The sequence below is a fragment of the Alexandromys fortis genome, unplaced genomic scaffold (assembly GCF_014885135.2).
Source record: "Alexandromys fortis isolate MF-2015 unplaced genomic scaffold, M_Fortis_MF-2015_v1.1 scaffold_222, whole genome shotgun sequence".
NCBI lineage: Eukaryota > Metazoa > Chordata > Mammalia > Rodentia > Cricetidae > Alexandromys > Alexandromys fortis.
In genome coordinates this window covers 1,180,522-1,195,335 of record NW_026068108.1, presented here as the reverse complement: position 1 = coordinate 1,195,335, position 14,814 = coordinate 1,180,522, and the positions used below count along the sequence as shown (strand labels likewise).

Here is a 14,814-nt window from a genome sequence, read left to right as displayed (position 1 = left end):
AGGAATCACAATCCCTGACATTAAACTCTACTACAGAGCCACAGTACTGAAAACAGCTTGGTATTGGCATAAAAACAGAGAGATCGACCAATGGAATCAAATCAAAGACCCGGATATTAATCCACACAGCTATGAACACCTGATTTTTGACAAAGAAGCTAAAATTATACAATGGAAAAAAGAAAGCATCTTCAACAAATGGTGCTGGCATAACTAGATGTCAACATATAGAAGAATGAAGATAGATCCTTATCTATCCCCATGCACAAAACTCAAGTTCAAGTGTATTAAAGACCTCAATATAAATCCGACCACACTGAACTTGACAGAAGAGAAAGTGGGAAATAGCCTTCAATGCATGGACACAGGAGACCACTTCCTAAATACAACACTAGTAGCACAGACACTGGGAGCCACAATAAATAAACAGGACCTCTTGAAACTGAGAAGCTTCTGTAAAATAAAGGACACAGACAATAAGACAAAAAGGCAGCCTACTGAATGGGAAAAGATCTTAACCAACTCTACATGAGACAAAGGATTGATCTCCAAAATATATAAAGAACTCAAGAAAATAGACATCAAAATTCCAAATAACCCAATTAAAAATGGGGTACAGAACTAAGCAGAGAATTCTCAACGTAGCTGAAAGACTCTTAAGGAAATGTTCAACATCCTTAGCCATCTTGGAAATACAAATCAAAACAACTTTGAGATACCATCTTACACCAGTCAGAATGGCTAAGATCAAAAACACTGATGACAGCTTATGCTGGAGAGGATGTGAAGTAAGGGGACACTCCTTCATTGCTGGTGGGAGTGCAAACGTATAACTATTCTGGAAATCAGTATGGTGGTCTCTCAAAAAATGTGGAATCAATATACCTCAGAACCCAGCAACACCACTCTTGGGCATATACCCAAAAGATGCTCAGTTATACTACAAGGACATTTGCTCAACTATATTCACAGCAGCATTATTTGTAATAGCCAGAACCTGGAAACAACCTAGACGCCCCTCAAACAAAGAATGGACAACAAAAATGTGGCACATTTATACATTTGGTGAACTACTCAGTGGTATAAAACAATGATATCTTGAAATTTGCATGCAAATGGATGGAACTAGAAAAAACCATCCTGAGTGAGGTAACCCAGACCCAGAAAGATGAACATGGTATGCACTCACTCCTAAGTGGATACTAGCTGTAAAGCAAAGGATAATGAGCCTGTAGTCCATGACCCTAGAGAAGCTAAGTAACAAGGTGAAACCTATATAGATCTACCTGAAAAGGGGAAATAGACAAGATTTCCTGACAAAATTGGGAGCATGGGGGTTGGGGGAGTAGGGAGGATATAAGGGGAAGACGAGGGGAGAAGGGGAGAACTTGGGGGTACAGGATAGGCGAGATGGCGGAAGGACAGAGATGAGAGCAAGGAAAGAGCTATTTTGATTGAGGGAGCCATTATGGGGCTAGCAAGAACCCTGGCTCTAGAGAAATTCCCAGGAATCTACAAGGATGACCCTAGTTAAGACCCTAAGCAGTAGAAGAGAGGGGGCCCAAACTGGCCTTGCCCTGTAGTCAGACTGATGAATATCTTAAATGTCACCATAGAACCTTCATCCAGCAACTGATAAAAACAGGCAGAGACCTAAATTAGGGCACTGGGTTGAGCTCCCAAAGTCCAGTTGAAGAGTGAGTGGAGTAAGAATATGAGCAAAGAGGTCAAGACCTGTTGTAATTGGAGCAGCGGGGCTGCATCCCCAGCACCCCGGCCGCCTGGCTAGCTTATGCCCCGAAATAACAACACACAAACTGTATTCATTTAAACACTGCTTGGCCCATTAGCTTTAGTCCTTACTGGCTAATTCTGATATCCCAATCAACCCATCTCTAATAAAGTGTAGCACCGGTCTTACCGGGAATATGCTAGCCTACATCCATCCTGGGTCAGAGATTCATCCCACGTCTGGCTCTGAGAGGAGCTATGGAGTCTCTCTGAGGAGTCTTACCTCACTTCCTCTTCCTCCCAGCATTCTGTTCTGTTTTCTTCTCCCACCTATGTTTTAACCTATCAGGGCCAAGCAGTTTCTTTATTGCTTAACCAATGAAATCAACAGATTGATATATGGCACTCCCACATCAAAGATCATGATGGGGACACCCACAGTTTACCTGAGCTAATGGGAGCTCACCAACTCCAGCCAGACAGGGAAGAAAACAGCATAGATCCAAACTAGTCCTTCTGAATGTGGGTGACAGTTGTATGGCTGAGGCAAACTGAGGGGCCACTACTGGCAGTGGCACCAGGATTCATCCCTACTGCTTGTACTGGCTGTTAGGGAACCTATTCTCTTTGGATGGATACCTTGCTCAGTCTAGAAATTGTAGGGAGGACCTTGGACCTTCCCCAAAGCGATGTGCCTTACCCTCTCTGAGGAGTGGGTGGAAGGTGGGGTGGGGGACTAGGTGGAGGGAATGGGAGAAGGGGAGAAAGTGGGAACTGGGATTGGTGTGTAAAATGAAAGAGATAGTTTCTTTTCTTTTCTTTTTTTAAAGAATAAGAGTAGTAGACAAGTACGTCATGGCTTAAAATGTACTTCCTAACACTTTCACCAAGGTCTTGACACACTAGTGCACAGCACGCACACACTAGTGCACAACACACCAATGCTGGGGAAACAACAATGGAAAGAAATGATGCCGAGCCACAAGAGGCCAGGAAAATAGCAGAGAGACTTATAGAGGAGATGGGGCAGGAGATGGAAGAAGGTGAGCATTACCCAAGGCGTCATATTTCACTTGCCAAAGAGCTGCCTAAGAGCTGGTACAGATTAAATGGCCTGGAAACTCGACTCTTATCAGTTCTGTAAAAGCAGACATGGCTATGTAATCTCGGGCTTTATTCACTGCCCACACCGTGAGAACAAGTAAATTTCCTATCTCCACTTCATCCTTCTGTAGAAGACTGAGTGAAGAAACTAGCTCTCTTCCCAAGAAACTTGCTTAGTCCCTGAAATTTAAAAATTCCAATGGATAAAAAAAATCTAGATTTTAAGGCTGGGAAAGTGGTTTATTGGTAAAGTGCATGCTTAACATAAGTAAGACACCAGGTTCTATCTATAGTACCATACACATAAGGAAGGAAGGAAGGAAGGAAGGAAGGAAGGAAGGAAGGAAGGAAGGAAGGAAGGAAGGAAGGAAGGAAGGAAAAATGAAGAAGAAAAAAGAAATCTATATTCTATCAAATTTCTTTCCGAGAAGTCAAGCACAGCAAAAGAACTAGGGTGAGAAAAATATTCCCTTTCCTTTAATTACAACCCACATTGGGGGGCTGGAGAGATGGTTCAGAGGTTAAGAGCATTGCCTGCTCTTCCAAAGGTCCTGAGTTCAATTCCCAGCAACCATGGTGGCTCACAACCATCTGTAATGAGGTCTGGTGCCCTCTTTTTGCCTTCAGGCATAATGCAGAAAGAATATTGTATACACGCCAGGCAATGGTGGCGCATGCCTTTAATCCCAGCACTCGGGAGGCAGAGGCAGGTGGATCTCTGTGAGTTCGAGGCCAGCCTGGTCTACAAGAGCTAGTTCCAGGACAGGCTTCAAAGCCACAGAGAAACCCTGTATTGAAAAACAAAACAAAACAAACAAAAACAAACAAACAAACAAAAAGAATACTGTATACATAATAAATAAATAAATAAATAAATAAATATTTTTTTTAAAAAAAAACAACCCACATTGGGGAGGCCACTAGAACGGTGTTTGGTGCCCAAAAAGCCCCTGGAGAGCTGATAGTGGAAAAAGACACCTTTGTATTCAGGGAAAATGGACTTGCTGGCAGTGGGTAACTCCCCCTTTCTTAGAATGTTCCAAAACCACAAGAAAAGTTATATACAATAGTAAGGGTATATTAGTTATAATACTAATAAACACAAAATAAGTAGTAAAAATAATACTGCTTTGTGCTTCTTTAGTATAACCTTTTATGAAGATTAAAATGTTTGAAAGTGATTAGCTTAAAAACTACTTGGTAATATTCTCAAATAGCAATTATGATGATCTTCAAACACTCGATGTACACTTCACAATGAAGTGTGACCCTTTCAAAATATATAATCATTAAGCAATTAGTACAACATCCTGTGAAAAGAAAAGTACACAGGCACAACATTCAAAACAAATTCATGAGAAAAGCCAGCCATGAAAACGATCACCAAATAACGGAAATCAGCTAGTGTTGTGGATAAAGGGGAAAGTTAAAAATCGTAATCTGGGTAGGACTAGAGAGCTGGGTCAGTGAACAAGAGCACTGGCCACTACTGCAGAGGACCCTGGGTTGATTCCTAACATCCACACAGTGACTCACAACCGCCTGTAATTCCAGTTCCAGGGAGTCTGATACCTCTTCTGACCTCTATGGGCATGTACATGGTGCATGGATACACATGCAGACAAAACACTCATACACATAAAATTTAAAAATAAATTAATCTTAAAAGGTAAAACCAACAAACAAAAATCATAAGGAGCAAACATACCTAATAAATAAAAAAATCACCATAGTCCTGACCATCACTGAACAAAGTAGCTGCACCAAAGGCATGCTCTTGTTCCTACACATGTTGGGTAGCTTCAACCATCCTATCCAGCCGAGAGTTATTACTACTACATCATCTCTACTGGTTCATGCATCCTGCCTGCTGCCAAGTACCTCCTTTGGGCCTGCCCAACCAGCAAAGCACTCATACTCACTATTCAGTGAAGAACCGGGCAATGCCATACTGGCTAATGTCCTCCCTGTGCTCCAGCAGTTGGCACACTGCATCCTCCATGTAGGTAAGCACATGTCGTTGAGCTGCAAACAGAAAAGAAAAAGTAAGGAAAAATGGGAGAGATTAAAAAAACAAATTTCTTCCAAACCCGATGAGAATCCATGGAAGTCAAGGTGTCATTTCTGTCCTGGCGGGGTGGAAGAGAGACACAGCTCGCTGGCCATAACTGAGCTATGATCCCAAAGGGTGAAAGAGATGAGTGCAAAACATGACCTACTGAGGCCTAATTAGCCATCAGCACCACCTTCTCCTCTTGTTTTCAATAACCAAGGGCTCCAGCCCCTCTGTCCTCTATACCTTCTGTCCTCTCCCATCTGTGCATGGCCAGATACATTCCAGGAAACAGATGATCTGATCATAAAGAAAATTCAGATCTCTAATTTTTAAAAGTAACTGGAAAAGGCTAAGGAACACGACAATTTCAATGCTGTTACAGGTGTACATTATTAACCTTGGGAAACAGCAAAATTTTATTAGGTATACTTATTGTTAGATATACACAAGCTGCATTTGGCCGGGCAGTGGTGGCACATGCCTTTAATCCCAGCACTCGGGGGCAGAGGCAGGCAGATCTCTGTTGAGTTCGAGGCCAGCCTAGTTTACAAGAGCTAGTTCCAGGACAGGCTCCAAAGCTACAGAGAAACCCTGTCTCGAAAAACCAAAACCAAAACCAAGCAAACAAACAAACAACAACAATAAAAAAAAACAACCAACCAATCTGCATTTGTTCTTACTGGGAAATGTGTGAATTAATCACAAACTTGTCAAAAAAGCTTGGCATAGAAAGACAAGTATCAAAGCAACAGAGGAGAGGATCAGAGGGGACTAGGACACAGAGGGAGGAGAAAGAAGGGTGGATATGATCAAAGCCTGATGTACTACAGATATGGAAACATCACAATAAAATCAATTAGTTTGTATAGTAGTTAACAATAATGTACAATAATATTGTTAATTAAAATTTATTCTTTTCAAAAAATACATCTATCATGTAAAGATAGATAGAGATAGGTAATAGAGGTAGAGAGGCAGATTTATTTGTTGTTTGTTTTTTTGAGACAGAATCTCATTATATAGCCTTGGCTGGTCTGGAATCACTAAGTAGACTAGGTTTGGCCTTGAACTCAGAGAGATTTACCTGCCTCCCTCCCAAGTGTTAGGACTAAGGGCATGTGTCTCTGTGCCCGGTGTAATAGTATATTAAAGTCATAAAGACCTGGGTTCAAATGACTGCTTTTTGCAGCTTAACTTTGAATAGTTACTTAACTTACATTTGTTTGAGGCTTTATCAAGTGTACAAAGCTATGTAATTTAACTCTGTAGTAAAACAAACAGAGGAGTTACAAAGAAGTAAAGATGCTTGTAACCCTGTCTTGAGAGTAAAACTAAAAAATAATGCATGTATGTCAAATTCTAACACTGTTCTCATCATACTCAAGTATATTAAACTAAGAAGAAAAACCCAGCTAGGCTAATATTACAACACAGTCATGTTTCACCGCTGTACCCCCTTCCTTTCTTCTACCTGCTTCACAAAACCCTTCCTACCTTGGGCTCTCTGGCTTTTGATGACTTACCTGCACCTAAGGAAACTACAGAATTCAGTATGCCCTCCCCCATTCATTTCATTTAGAAATGAAAGAACGACTACTTAGAAGCAGTCCTGCTCCTTCTCCTCCCTAGCTCCAGGGACTGAAAGTCAGTGGGAATGTTTTTGTAATAGTTAGAGTCAAAGTATTTTCATCCTAGGGGCAAAAAAGGAGAATTTTTTTTTTTGAAAATAGACTGGAGTAGGATTTTGCCTGTTTAACATTTATCATTCAGTCAGACACTTAGTTTACTATATTACAAATAATACCTACTATTTTGAGCCCCTGTCCAACTTATTCAACAATGTGCCAGATTAATTGTTCTAATGCATAATTTTATTTAATATTAGCAACAATCTCATGATAAGTATTTGAAGACTTCTATTTTACAGTTGGAATAGTCGAAACTTCAAAGAATTAAAGCAACATGCTCGAGATCACATAGCTAGTAGTAAGAGAAGCTGAGATTCAAATCAAGGTTTGTCTTGTCCAAGCACCCATGCTCTTCACAAAAGCCTCATCATTAACACCATGGAAGCCATGGAAGCAAAGTTATCTTCATGTTACCAAGAGCATAAGGCATGAATATAGCAAAATCACCTGAGGGATGTGATCTAGTCCTGTCCATGTGAACTGTGGGCATACATGTACATACATGACTGTCACGTGTGTGAGCACCTTATTATCCTGACCCTGCCTGCATACAGACCAGCATCTGTGTGAAGTCAGGACTTGCCTCCAAATTTCCAAGTGTCTTACCAAGAACCAGTCACTCTACCACAAGGTATTCACCCCACCCCTTTGCAGGTCACAAAGCGCTGCTGCTTTCTTTAATCTGAGCTAAGGGTAGGAGTTTAAAAAGAGGCACGGAGACAGGAGGGAAAGGCTCCTCCGTGGGAATTCCGGCCAGCCAAGAGGAAGTGTGGAGCTCTCTCTTAACTGCTCTTCCTGTTCTCCTCACTTGTAGCTCTTATCAGTCCTGTGCTCTCTGTGGTGAAGTGTACCACCCAGCCCAGAAAATCCTTACAGTGGCTCAAACTTCAATGAGACTCAGTAAGTCCAAGGCTCTGGCCCAGGAGTAAATGTGGAGAACGCTGCTTTGCACCGCTTTGGAAATGCAAAGGAGTCGTTTTTAATTGATGTGAGCGATTAAAGAATTCAAACAGCACACCTGCACCCCCGGAGGGGAAAGATATCTGGGCACCTGAGCTGCCTTTTTGGAAAAGGAAAAGCATTTCAGACTGGCTTTTCCTCTTCTGCTTTGCCGTGACTTCCACAACACGGTCAGGACTAAGTCTTCCAACCCGTATCAATAAGGCTTCACCGTCCTGAAATCCCCATTAACACCTAGTTGCAAAAGTCATGATCTGATAGCATTGTCTGAGATAAGACATTTATACTTTTACCATGCTAAATGAAAAATCCAAGTAAAATGAAGTATAAGTAAACATTGCCTTATCTTTTATATGAATCAAGGGAGTAATGGAACTGTAGATCAGAAAGACTATGCTGGTCACACTACCTCTTCATACCACAGTGGCTCCTGCTTTTAAAATGACTGGGACTAAAAATGTGTCTGAAGAAAAAAAAAAAACCTACTTTAATCCAGCACTCAGAAGAGGCAGGTGGATCTCTGTGAGTTCCAGGACAGCCAGGTCTAAGTAGAAAGACCCTGTCTCAAAAAACAAACAACAACGACAAAAAGGTTTCTATATCTATAATAATTTACATAATCATATACCCATTCTAGTTAGGACTTTTAAACCTGTGGGAAGCACTCACTTATTAACTGCTAATTACTTAGCAGGCCCTAATTTCCACAGGGAAAGTCCACACTGATTTCCCTTTGCTCTCCTCCCAAACACAAACACCATCAAAGCGCCAGCTGTTGATTTCACAGTTAAGCGATAAGGGAGCCTATTTGGGGATTCCTGCTTGAGGGGTCTAGAATTTCCACCCACAGCATTAGTTACACCATTTCCACTTTTAAATTATCATTTAAAACTGTCTTAACACTTGAATAAACAAGTCTTACCAGAAATATATTAATGAGTTATTATACATGCTATCAATAAATACAAGGAAGTAGCAATGTAGGAAAAAGCAGGGTATATGTATACATATATTACACATATATTCTATCTTAAACCTGACTTTTCCCTCTCATTCCAGAACTTTTCTGAAGCACACTTCATTCTTTGTGCTCTGAAGACTCAAATGCTGAGGAGCAGAAATAAATTTTAAACTAAATTCAAACTGTTCTTTAGGATGAGGAATCTGAGTCTGCTCAGCCACCAGCCTGTCACTGCTTATATGTCTCAAGTTCAACATCATTTATAAATTTCTAACATCATCCTATACATGATCATGGAAAGTATAAACAAATAGCTAACTGGATTAATAAGTTTCTAGACTTCCAGGCTTACTGTTTGCATCTTCCATCTTTATTTGTATTATCTGGGTCCTAGAATACAGTGTGTTCAGCTAAAACATTTTATCTTCTGTGAGAACATCTTTGATCTTAGTCCACACTAAACCAATTGCCCTTGACCAAAGGGGATGAGGAAATGAGAAAAATAATCACATTTAATTCCCATACAGCTCAGTGAAGCAGACAGCAGAGAGAGGTCAGGGAGCCAGCTGAAGTCTGCCACTGGCTGAGAGATAGGATTCACATCCAGGTTTGAGCCCAAAGCTAACGTTCTTCCATTTGACATTATTGCCTTTCAAAAACAAACAGCAAGTTGGTTTACTCCTGTAATTCCAGCACTCAGGAGGCTGAGGTAAGAGGATTTTTGCACGTTCAAGACTAATCAGGGATATACAACAAGACTGTATCAATGAAACAAGGGGGGGGAACAACAAAATAAGAAAAGCCCCAAATCTTCCATGTGTCCCTTCTAACACGTACTTAGCTCTTCACTACTAACAGTAGGAAGGTGCTTAATGAGTAAACGACACAGTTAAGTTATGAACTCTAATAAACACCTCTAGGCTTTTGTCTCTAGGCTTTCAAATTATACACTCTAATTTTGTTTATGGCTTCAGATGACACAGATAAGACACAGACGAGTGGATGGGTGGCAGTTCTCCTCGGTTTAAGAGGCAGACTTTCTTCATTCCTTTCTCTAGGTTCCTTTCTTCTTGAGACAGGGCCTTAGGTAGTCCAGGCAGGATTTGAAGTCATTCTGTAGGGTGACCTTGCATTTCTAAGACTTCTGCGTCACCTCCCAAGAGATGGGCTTCAACGTACACACCATCACAACCAGTGTTGGGGAACCCAGGATTTTGGACAGATGAGGCATGCATTCTACTAACTAAGCTACATTCCCACCCTAAGAAGAATGCTTTAAAAATACAGAGAGAAATATGGGCTAGCAAGATGGCTCAGAGGTAGGGATGCCTGACCTTTTGAGCATAATCCCCAAAACCCACATGGTGGAAGGAAAAATTTGACTTCCAAAGTTGTCTTCTGACCTCTAAACATGTAACATGAGACATGTTCACACCTCTGCCCCATACACACAAAATAAATAAACAAACAAATACATGGATAAAAATTCTAAAGCTTTCTTGTCTGTATTTTAGAGACAGGATTTTTCTGTGTAGCCCTAGCTGTTCAAGAACTGGCTCTGTAGACCAGGCTGGCCTTGAACTCAGAGACCCTCCTGCCTCTATCTCCCAAGTTCAGGGGCTAAAAACACACACCACCACTCTTGGCAGCTTTTAGCTTTATTGATTCCAAACAATGCTGTGTATATTTCAATGGGAGGTTGGTTTGTATTTCTTCTATTAACACCCTGTCTGTTTTTTACAAATTGTAATAGAAAAGGTTAAAAGCTGGCCAGCTGTGAAGACACTCTCCACTCAGGCTCTGGTCTGGACTGCTGCCCTTGAAGGGAGAGCCGCTCCCAATCCCAGACACTAGACAGGCTGACACACAAGTTCCCTCGCCACCACTCCCCAAAAAAGTAGCATTCTATATACCAAATGGAGAATTCTGGGAACAAATTTACAAATTAAAGAGCAATCTTTCACATTAGTAGTTAATTATAAAACAGACAAAACTAATCCATGGCCTCTGTGTGGCCAAAGCACCAGAACACAGCTAGTCACACTGAATTACCCAAAGGAGTACTACAAGTGGACAAAACACAACATACAAGCTAACATGACCTGTGACACCAGAAGGCAAGCGGTGACTAAAGATCTCTGTAGAGTATAAGAACTAAAGCCTAGGAGGCAGGCGGATCTCTGTGAGTTCGAGACCAGCCTGGTCTACAAGAGCTAGTTCCAGGACAGGCTCGAAAATCACAGAGAAACCCTGTCTTGAAAAAAGAAGAAGAAGAAGAAGAAGAAGAGGAGGAGGAGGAGGAGGAGGAGGAGGAGGAGGAGGAGGAGGAGGAGGAGGAGGAAAAAGAAGAAGAAGAAGAAGAAGAAGAAGAAGAAGAAGAAGAAGAAGAAGAAGAAGAAGAAGAAGAAGAAGAAGAAGAAGAAGAAGAACTAAAGCCTAAAGAGGCTCTGCACCATTAACAGATGTGCAGAACTGAGAGTCCCGTAGTCCAAACAGTCTCTGGGCAGCCATTACTCCTCCTCTCTCCCTTTTCTTACTCTAAAACTGGGAATATATTTTGAGGATGCCAATTAAGACTAAGTGAAACCCTGTCTTGAAAAACCAAAAAAAAAAAAAAAAAAAGACTAAGTGCTTAAATTCCATTATAGCATTTCCAGACTAAATCTCATAATACAGAATGAGTAGGATGGAGCCCAGCAATTCCAAGTACCAGAAACTACAGAATGAGATTCCGGCTTGGAGTGCTCAGTGAGCAGATTATAACAGACGTACTTCCTGAGTACCAGAGGACCCTGACACGGCATTTACACTTCCCACAGGGAACTGAGGGACCCTGTCATGAAAACAACTTTGCAAAGATAGCGATCCACAGAGGATGCGTTTATCAAGTCAATGCACAGAAATCTATTTCCCAGAAAGCATGACAGGTTTTAAGCTTCAAACCCCAACCCAATCCTTCAAACTGCCATTCCTGGGGACAGTGACATACCACTTACAATGTTACATCAGGCACAAATAGTAAAGTCACGAGGGAGATATGAATTGTCCCATATAGTCTCCCAAAGTTGTAGATCTTGGAGGGTGATTGACAGATCATGATTAAATTAACAAAGTTTTTTACAATGGCAATGTGAGATTTAATTCAAGTTAGTGATAATAGCCATGAGATATTAATGTAAAACTTTATAATTTACTTGATATTTTATGTTTAAAGTGTTGTTGCTTTTTTTTTTAAAAAAAAAACCTATTCTGTTACTCACATAACAGTAACAGCCTCTCACTTCCCTGACAACGGCAACTAGACAAGTCTCATTTAAGGTGGCTAACCCTCACTGGATTAGAACTCCTGCGCTTTCGCCTTGTATGGAGAAGGCCTCTCTGTAAAGATGGAAATTGTTTTCAAATGGCAGATTCACCTGTCAAATCCCCCCTAGAGCTGCCCATAGCCTGCTCAAGGATATGACTGTAACAATGCTTGGTAATCCTGGTCATTTCTACTTCTGTTACAAAAGCAAAGGAGGCCATTGTAGATAGTTATAGATGCCCCACGGGCCCAGGCCAAAGCGCACAAAAATCACACAAGACGAATGACTGAAGAGTCCAGGCTAGACAGAGGCCACAGTTTACTTCACTCATAAGATCCATGCTAACGTTTAGCATCATCTACATTAATGGTATAAAGCCCTACCAACACACCCTGTGAAAATAGACTTCGGGCTGGGCGGTGGTGGCGCGCGCCTTTAATCCCTGCACTCAGGAGGCAGAGGCAGGTGGATCTCTGTGAGTTCGAGGCCAGCCTGGTCTACAAGAGCTAGTTCTAGGACAGGAACCAAAAGCTACGGAGAACCACTGTCTCGAAAAATAAAAAAATAAAATTAAAAAAAAGAAAAAGAAAAAAAAGAAACACGTAGAGTGAAAATACACTTCGGATCATCTTCTAAACCAATACTCTTTTACTCATTACTTTTAGGAAGGCTGGACTAGCCGATCCTGCATTTCCCACCAGGCCCAGTTCAAATGCTGTCAGCTTCAAGAAGTGTTCCCCCCCCAAAAAAAAGTGTTCCCCAATTCTCTTCCAGCTAGAAACAATCTTTTCACTTTCTGAACCCCTAACACCTACCCTAGATATGTCCCTAGCACGTTCTCCTGGACACAGGCTATTCCTGCTACCCACATGCAACACATTTTGTCAGACCTCTTGTTCTTAAAAATGAACAAGTATCATGACTCATTTATCTTTTAGCCCCTTCCACACAGGAGTCCTCCAGATGTTTACTGACTGCCTACATAAACTGTGCACACGATCTACAGACGGCTGTGCAGCCCCTTCCACACAGGAGTCCTCCAGATGTTTACTGGCTGCCTACATAAACTGTGCACACGATCTACAGACGGCAGTGCAAACACACAGGCCTCAGGACCAAACAGCCTCAACTACAATATTAGGGTTCTTTCAAGGAAGCTGCTTTTGTCCTCTTCTCAAGCACGGTTCAAGTTGCCTTTTGACTGCCTTCTCTCTATTCTAATGAGCAAGCACTTGTTCCTTCTGCTGTTCTAAGAGCCTCACTATGCTCAAGGTAAAGTGGAAAACTGCATTCGATGCAATTACCAGTTCCTCACAAATCTGGGGGCTGCTCGTCATTTGGACATCCAGGACTCCAATAAAAGAAAGTCTAAATTCTTTTCACTCCTAAAAACTATTTTCTTTTTAGACAGAATGGAAGTCCAGAGCACAGGAAGCAGTGCTCAGTAAGCCACCGTTCATAAACAGCTTTGCTGAATGCATAACAAAGGTTCTGTTGTGCTCTTGCATGGCAAGGCCATTGAGCAGCAGGAGCAGATGAACTCTTTAAGAAGCAAGGGTTCTGTCTTCATGCAAATGTTTGCATTAATAAAAAATGAAGAAAAAGATATAGAAAACGCAGGCTAGCTGGATATAATAGGTCACTAAATGGGAGGTTTTTCACATTTTCCAGGCGGAGTCAGCAGGTCTTTTAAAAACTTTGTCATTCTGAACATTTCACAGACATCACAAGATAGACATGCAAATAACAGAAGCAAATCAAAGGACATCCCGCTGCTCTGCTGGCGCCTCCCTCATCCATGCCTGGTTTGTCATTTTCTGTTAACCCCAGTGCTGGCTGCTATTCTGTTGAGGAATGGAGTTCCTAGCACAAGGGGCAGTGTGCGTCCAGCCAGCTGGCCCCAGCACTGATAGCATTACAATGCAAGCCATGTACTGCCACTCAGGGACACGTGCTGCCAGGCAACAAGTGCAGCGTGTGATTTTTACACACTTGGTTTGCAAATCTGCATGGGAAAGAGTCTCTAACAAGCCACTTCAGAAGATGTGGGCTTCTCGAGTGTGCACATCGCTAAGTAGTTCTCTGAAGAATGTGTGAGCTCAGTCCTTCAAAGTGAAGCCACAGTCAGGCCCATAAAATACAAACCTCTGGGGAGGGTTAGCTGCGATGTGCCAAAAGCCGTGCGCTATGTGCTTAGCTTCATTTAATTTTCACAGCCACAAACGAAGGCATATATCCATACCATCGTATAGCTGAGGAAACTGAGGCTTAAGGAGGTTATATAATTGTCCGAGGACACTTAGATAAAAGCGGTAGCCAAGGCTCAGAAACCAGATGTTAGCAAATTTTCCACCACTCCATACATTTTATTATACGCAATTACTTCTTTTTTGAGGGAACAGGGATGGGCCAGATAAGCTAGGATCCTGGCCATATGTGCCATTGCAGAACCACAGGCATGGTCCTCCTTCTCTATTTCAATCATGTGGAGAATTTATTGTCCATTTTTAAGAATGAGTGGTTTCAGAGCTGGGCACAGTGGCATATATCCATAATCCCAGTACACAGGAGTTTGAGTAGGAGAATCACCAAGAATTTGAGGCCAGCCTGACCCACATTGTAAGCTCTATGATGGTCAGCTACTGAGAAAGGCTGTTCCCAACAGTACCCATCTCTCCCCCCAAAAAGATGAGGTGGCTTTTAGGTTGTGATAAAAATCTGATTTAAGAGGCATATTACTTTATTATATTATATAGATATATTAATTTATATTAATAAATAAATATACTTAACACAGCATCCAAGAATCTCCTAGCAGTCATTACAGACCCTGGGGGGTCTCACCACCTACATGAGAAGGAAAAGAAGGGAACGAAGGCCCTAGGACACACATCTCTCTCCCTAGATACAGACGGCCTGTTTTCTTCTCATCTTTTTCCTACCACGCTCCTCCAGTTCTGCAACAACATAATGATGGCCCACTAAAACCTCACCCTGCAAATTCCCTGT

The 14,814-nt window shown here is 41.7% G+C and overlaps 1 protein-coding gene across 2 annotated transcripts in view; it reads right to left on the bottom strand.

The window, feature by feature from the left end:
* Cstpp1 (centriolar satellite-associated tubulin polyglutamylase complex regulator 1) overlaps positions 1–14,814 on the bottom strand; it is a 180,804-nt gene that overhangs the window by 151,291 nt on the left and 14,699 nt on the right. For both annotated transcript variants that reach the window (XM_050124336.1, XM_050124337.1), the window contains exon 2: positions 4,758–4,860. In XM_050124336.1, the coding sequence (XP_049980293.1) occupies positions 4,758–4,860 (103 nt within the window). The remainder of the gene's footprint in view (positions 1–4,757; positions 4,861–14,814) is intronic.